This window comes from Dermacentor andersoni, chromosome 10, assembly GCF_023375885.2.
Source record: "Dermacentor andersoni chromosome 10, qqDerAnde1_hic_scaffold, whole genome shotgun sequence".
Lineage (NCBI taxonomy): Eukaryota > Metazoa > Arthropoda > Arachnida > Ixodida > Ixodidae > Dermacentor > Dermacentor andersoni.
Window position 1 is genome coordinate 83,777,466 of NC_092823.1, and position 7,350 is coordinate 83,784,815.

Here is a 7,350-nt window from a genome sequence, read left to right on the forward strand (position 1 = left end):
CCGCGAAGACTGCAGCACCGTTGTCGCGAATGCGAAAGCCTTGTATTGGCATCGAAGTCGCCGTTTATTACTGCGGAAAACGAGAGGGATATGCCCTCCTTATCCCTCTGCCACTGCTAATACCGGAGGCTGGCCGATTCTGGTTATAGGAGGGGGAAGGGGCTTGCTCGAACAACTGACGGAGTGGGGGAAGGAAGATAATTGCAATGATATCTGCATATTCTCCCGGCCAGGGGCTTAGCAATAGTATTCATTCATTGATGGAAATAACTGTTGTTATTATAAAGCATCAAATTCTTTTTGCTCCCGTTGTCGGCGGCCATAAAGCGACCCTGAGTCCAAAGCCAGAGCCGTTATCCGGGCAGCTGTGATATCCTGTGTCGGTTCACAGTTTTGGGTTCGAATGATTATGACTGCAGGCGCCACTCCGCGCCTAGCGCTGCAAGTGTGCTCTGATGTATCTCCTTTCTCCTCACTGGAATAAACGCATTCTTTGTCTCGTCCGCGACCCGAGCTGTCCGGCTCTTTTGCAGCGCCTCGCGCCCCGGCTGTAGAAGGCGCTACGCGCCACGCGTCCTATGTATACGGTGTTGTCCAATAAAGGTGCGTGCATTCGTTCGGTCAATTTGACTCCGAGTCACTTGGGTAGACGCGGCTAGCGTCTGTCGACACTCCACATCGTACGTGGGGTCAGAAGTGGCCGCTGTTCGCTCTCTCTAATGGCGAACAAGCCGGACGCTGTGTTTGCCGGGGTACCCAGACTCCAAAACCATCGAGCTTCGACTTCGCCGACCCAAATGCATGATCTACCTGATTGAGCATTTCGAGGACTATGCCTACGCTACCGGATTGCACCGAGCTACCGACGAGGTTCGTGTACGAACGCTTCTTTATTGCATGGGTGTTCAAGCTCGACGCGTGCTGGCGTTTTTCAACTGGTCGGCCGAAGAAGTTCAGTCATGCAGCCTTGTTACAAGCAAGTTCAGCTCGTATTTCGTGCACCCGCTAAACGAAGTTCACGAAGGCTATCGTTTTCACAAGCGGACGCGGCTAGGAGACGAAAGCGGCGGTGTTTTTTATTCCGCGTTGCGAAACATGGTAAAAACATGCAACTACTGCTCAGCGTCCATCGAGGACAGGGTCGTTCGAGACCGATTTATCGTTGGTTTGTTGGACAGCAGGTTACCGGAAGAACTCTGCCGTACTTCCGGCTTGACGCTTGATAAAGCGCTTCTGCATGCACGGCAGCACGAAGATGCCGAACGAGAAAAACCTGAACGACAAAGCCATTACCTGGGCCAGTCGCCGTTGATGTAGCGAAACACAGGTCAACGAGAAGGCAGTCACGTAATCAAGCGTCACGATCAAGAGAAGCATTCCTCGTCACAGATCGCGTCACTTCTGCGGACGAGAAGAGCATTGGCGCAAATTTTGTCCTGCTAACAAAGCTGTTTGCAAGTTTTGCAACAAAAAAAAGTACACTTCGAAGCAGTTTGCTTAGCCAAACAGCGCTCGCAAAGCCGACAGTCCCATGCCATCGAGATGCATGCTGTCAAGAGCAGTGATGAGGCAAAGGCTAAGTTCGTTTGGGTCCACGTGAATGAAGTCTCATTCAAGTTCAAGGTCGACTCAGGAGCGGAAGTTACCGTCGTTACAAGCCCTTTTTTTCCGGAGTATCGTCGCGACTCGAAAAACCGGAGAATCATCTCACCGGTCCAGGAAATTGTCCTTTGAAAGTAACAGGCCAATTCACAGCCAATTTGAAGTGGAAGAGCCGCACCTGTGAACAGTCAGTATACGTCATGCCTTCGCAGTCTACACTTCTGCTAGGCTATCCTGCTATCCTCGCACTGGGAGTCGTGAAGTTCATCGACGCCGCGACCTGAAAAGCAAGCTAGCTCTGCAAGCGATGCAACTCCTTGCCAGGACATCTTTGAAGGTCTTGGTGGTACTGTAGGGGAGGAGTACACTATTCGACTCAAGCCAAATGCCAGGCCATTTGCTCTCAGTGTGCCTCGCAGAATTCCCATTCCTCTGTACAACCAGGTAAAACAGGAGCTGGACCAGATGGGAAAACAAGGTCCTATCAGGCGTACCACGAAGCCGACACCATGGTGTTCCGGTCTGGTCGCAGTGCCGAAGGCATCAGGCGACATACGAATATGTGTGGACTTAACGAAGATCAACAAAAGAAGTTCTCCGTGAAAAACATGTGCTGTCAACGGTCGAATGGGTGCTCGGGCAACTGGGCGACGCCAAGGTGCTCTCGAAGCTGGACGCGACAGCAGGATTTTACCAAGTGCTATTGTCCCAAGAAAGCCATGAACATACCACATTCATCACACCATTTGGACGCTTCTGCCACTGTCGTCTACCTTTTGGTTTGAGTTGAGCGCCGGAATATTTTCAGAGAGAAATGGCTCGAATTCTGGAGGGACAACCGAACGTCGTCAACAAGATAGACGACATCCTGGTTTCTGGCAAAGATTGAGAAGCGCATGACAAACGACTTGTGGAGCTTCTTGAATGTCTGAATCTAGCCGGAGTTAAATTCAACAAGTCAAAATGCTGCTTCGGTGAAGACAAAGTAGAGTTTCCGAGTGTGGTGATCGACGCCAATGGTATCTCGCCAAGTCCCAGCAAACTCGAAGCACTGCGAAACTTGGACCCACCCATGGACGTTGCTAGGGTTAGGCGATTTCTCGGCAGGCCTAACCATATTGGTCACTTCGTGCCTAACCTTTCGCAGGCAACCGCCCCTATTCGCGCCCTGCTAGGCGAGCAAAATGCATGACAATGCGGACCGCTTCAAGAGACCGCTTTTATTAGGGTGAAAGCGATGCTGACCTCGGACCTGTGCGTCGCTAAGTATCATCCTAGTCGTAATAGCATTCTCTCATGTGACCCGAGCTCATTTGGATTGGGCACGGTGCTGCAGGAATAACCCTTGGGCGAGCGTGGTAGCGTTCGCATCCAGGTCGCTTACTGAAGCGGAACAGCGCTGCAGCCAAACAGAGAAAGAGCGAAAGAGACAAAATGTGTGTTTATCTCATGCCTGATGTGTTCGCGTGGGCGCTTGGAACCTGAAATCCCCCCACCACTCCTCACTTTTTTCTCTGTACCGGTAGCTTTCGCTTCTTTTTCGAATGCATTCGCTAGGCTACACCTCTTGTGCCCGAGTGCATTTTGTCTGCAGAAAGTCAGTACTGAGTGTCACTAATGCGTTCTTTTGTTTTTTCATTCCAGAACCGGCCTTCTCGACGTACGGCCGTTTTGGAACCAGTGCCCAGTGGCCAACACAAAGATTTCATCTCGAGTGCAAGATTTAGCATCGTGTTACGCCTCTTAAGAAACGCGCTTGCCCGTCCCCGTCGAGAATTTTCAAAAGAGCATGACCCTTGCGGAGCAAGAGGCAAGGGAATCTTCAGGGCAGTGAAGAAAGCCATTCAACTATGGTGCAACATTCTCCCTGCACGAAGCTTATCGGTGCCAATCAACGTGACGCTTGTGAAAGGATACTTGAACTCTTGGACGGCGCCTACCGCTTCGCCCTGACCGAGGCAAAAGCCGAGCCGACGGACGTCGCCCACAGCGAGCACGCTGTCCACACAGCGGCGTTAAGTTCTGACACGGATGAGCGTGCCCCGGATGAATATCGTCAGAAAGAGCGCATGGACTACGTGCGCAAACGCTGGCTCGCGAACTGCCTCACCCTGGCGTCCGAAGTTGTCCTTCGATTTGATGCGTGCAGCGAGAACTTACGTGAGGGGTGCTGCGCGAACGGCATCGTGGGAACTCCGGGGCTATGGCGCATGCTGTGCCAGAGGCCCTTGAACAAGCTGGGCTGCTCGCTTTACGAGGACCGCCGCTGCGAGTCTCGGCTGGAGAAAGATGTCTTTGTAGACATCAGCAATAATTGCCAGCTAGTGACTCATAAGCTCGAGATCACGTACATGGAGGCGGCAGGTATAACGCTGACAGCCGGCTTCTGGTACTGCACCTTAAATGGTTCCATCGACCTGCAGCCTGTGCACGTTCACGCCATGCGTCAGGCTACCGTAAGAGTGCCGGTGCGAGACGCCAGTATGATGGGCAATACGCCCAAGAACGGTTTGCGCATCTTCCGGTACAGTTGCGAACAGGTACCTCCTACCACAGGCCGCCTTTGCCGCGATTGCTCGTACAACTACGTCCGTCTCGAGAACCTGCTGGAGCAGACAGCGTTGCTTCAGAGTGTGTGCCATGCTGCCGTGACCCTCCAAGCCTACCCGGAAGCCGTCTGCCGCTTCCCAAGAGCCACTACGCACAAGGAGTGCCGGTATGACGTCAGATCACGTTCACTAGTTCTGCTGCCGTCACCACAGTACATCCGTTTCCAGCGACCCCCGTGCGTGGCCGGCGACTGCCTGAAATTCACGCCCAAATTGCTGCGTATGTGCCTCGCCAACATCTCCGAGCTCAATCTGACAACTAGCCATTTCTTGTTCGGCTGCGACTTTTGCTTCGGCGACGGCGCGGTGCTGCCCGAGCTGAGCTTGCTGGCGCTTCCAAGGTGCGCCATCATTATTTGGGAAGGCTTGCTCCAATGGCTCGCGCGTGGCTACCGGTTCCGCGTCGAGCTGGGAATCGGGAATGGCGACGTTGTTCCCTGCACCGCCTGCAAACTGCCGCCGATGTTCACAGAGCGCGACTTCGAGTGGCAACTCTGGGAGACGAGGCTATGGCGGCTGGGCGTCGGCGAGACGGCGAGGATAATGTCGGTTACATTTCTCCTAGGCCGCCTTGTGACCGACCTTCGCTTTAACGTGGGCAGTTTGGCGAGTGACGCAGCCTCTGTTTCCTGCTGTGGGCCCTGTCATCCCCTCTGCGCCAATCCCGGGCTCCATGTTAACCATTGAGCAACTTCGGTTTGCGTTTGGCCATAAGTCGGATAAGTGATTCACAATGGCTCACCTTCCGGCGGTTCTACCCTCATCGGCGCCCTTTCACGTACTCCATATTAGGAAAAATATATATATATATAATGAAACATTTGACGGTGTTTCCACACTGGCTGAAACTGAGCTGACAGAAGTGGTCGACTGCGATCGGGCTGTCGAGAGGGTAGCGTTCACTTCTGACACGGATGAGTGGACACTGAATGAATATCGTTTGAAGTTCAGAGTGCAGCAACGTTGTGTGACGTTACTGTGTTCTTTAGTCTATTCCCTGCAGTCTTCTCATCAACGCAATAAATATTTTTCGCTCGTCGTTTTATCGTTCTTGATCTTGTTATCTTCTCTCTTTATTTTACAAAGTAGTAGTTATTGTGACTAGACAAGGCGGAGAATATCTGCTACAATTGACTACAACATTTAGTTGAAATAAAAAGTGGTGCTGGTGCACCTGAATTAGGAGGAAGTCGGGGAGGTCAGTTGAAAAGGTTGGAAAAGAACTTCGTGGGGAATTAGGAAATCTGCGATAAAATAAATAATTTTTTGATCTATTTTCTACCCCGGCGTGACAGACCAAGTAGCTTGAATTTCTGCCGCAGTGAAGTGGCGAAGGTTGTGTTAATTGTGCTTTGAAGATATTTCGTCTATACAATAGTTAGTTTGGGACGCCTTAAGCTGATTTCCGTGTTTCAGTCGGAGTCTCTGAAAGTTCCTTAACCTAGTGGATCAATGGCTCAAGATTTTTGCTCGAAACATTGCAGACGTGTAGCCAAAACTTGAAGTAGAACTAACGAATAATTGCATATATGCCATAAATGTTGCCTACCGCCTTGTTGCATGACAAGTGCTGTGCGTGTAGTGGGCGAAAAAAAAAATAGAATAATGAGGGTTAGGTGCGTGACCTCTGCTATGCTATCTTCTGCCATAACACCTACGCTACAACATAATTTCGCGATAATGCGGCTTACTACTAGCGTATTGCGGGGTACTGAGGAGCTAATTATCAGTAGTAGCTTTTCGTTTCGGGTCCTTTCACTCGCGTAATCGGAAAAGTATTGTTACTACTATGTCTACTTTTTCCATGAGTTTCGTTTGACTGTGACAAGCGGAGCTTGTCACAGAGAAGCTGCGCTTCATGCATAGTTGAGACGCATAAGAAGACAGTGGTTCTATTTATAACCCAACTGTATGCTCATTGGCTTCTCAGATAGGGAGCTTTTCGAACACGCAGCTTGCTAAATGACCTAGGAGCGAGCTGGCTGCTGGCACGTGGGCTTGACACGTAGATCTATCAGATTGAATTAAAGTAACTTTACGAGTGCGATGTGGCTACGCAGTCAACTGTTTCGGTACAGGGAGACGAGCCATGGATGAGGGCAAATGAGTGCTGCACTTCAGCTTTGCGAATTCAGCTTCGCTAGATTCGGGCTGTAATTGTGCAAGGACACACGCGACTAGCGTCTTTTTAATGCTATACAAGTTTAGGGACAATCGGGGCAAATTTTCGCAGTCGCCGTTGCTGTTGCCGTGATGTTCCGCGTAAAATGGAAGTACGATGAAATGCTATCGCACGCCCCGCGCGGTATGCTGTGGGCGTGAGGAAAAACGTGCTTCGATGAGCCGAGAACGAAGCTAGACGCGAGCAGCGAGACAAAAAAAAATATTCGGATCCCATGCACTGTGGGAATCGATCTAAGCGGAGCTTTCTGTGCTGTTTGCTTTGATTGGCGATTACTAGCGGTGATCTTGAGTGGTGAGTCGATGTCGAACATTACCTTGCGTACACTACTGCTGTTTGTCTGCGTAGTGCACAGAACACACAGGGTGAAGGTTTCCTTGACGCCTTGTTGTGCGCTATACCTAATAACCTCTGAGAGAGTTGAGCGTTGTAGTTTACCCACATGGCGCATCGCATCGTGGCAGAAGTATTAAACATTAATTGTATTATGGGGCTGTACGTGCCACAACCACAGTGGGGTCATGAGGCATGACGTAATGGCGGACTCTGGATGAATTTTGACACCGTGGTGTTCCTTAACGTGTCCCCAAATCTATATGCACGAACGATTTTTATTTCGCCCCCGTTTAAATGCGGATGCGGCGGTCGGGGAATAAACATGCGGCCTCGAGCGATGCCATAGCCGCAAAGCTACCGCGGTGGGCAAAGAAGTGTTGATTTGACGTGTCGCCGCTTCCGTAGTTTCGCTTAGACTCTACGGTGCACATTATTGCAGCTCTACTTATGTGCGGCCTGCGTAAGTTGTCCGCCTGAGAAATTTGCATGGTGTTTATTTTTCAGAAATGGCAGAAACGTACCGTCCCATATATTGAACATAAATTTATCGACTTTGCACGCAACCGCTGTCGTGTTTGTATATAGTAGTAGCGTTTCCTTGCCTCCTCACGTCACTTTTTC

The 7,350-nt window shown here is 50.8% G+C and overlaps 1 protein-coding gene across 1 annotated transcript; it reads left to right on the forward strand.

Moving 5' to 3' along the window:
• Nucleotides 1–636: 636 nt before the first annotated feature.
• Nucleotides 637–5,250, forward strand: LOC129388343 (uncharacterized). Its single transcript, XM_055078480.2, has 2 exons — nucleotides 637–870; nucleotides 3,247–5,250. The coding sequence occupies exon 2, from the start codon at nucleotides 3,453–3,455 to the stop codon at nucleotides 4,896–4,898; it is 1,446 nt and encodes a 481-aa protein (XP_054934455.2). The 5' UTR covers nucleotides 637–870; nucleotides 3,247–3,452; the 3' UTR covers nucleotides 4,899–5,250.
• The last annotated feature ends 2,100 nt before the right edge of the window (nucleotides 5,251–7,350 follow it).

Excerpts from the sequence above, each read along its gene's own strand:
- LOC129388343 (XM_055078480.2), top strand. The coding sequence starts at position 3,453 with ATGGTGCAACATTCTCCCTGCACGAAGCTTATCGGTGCCAATCAACGT.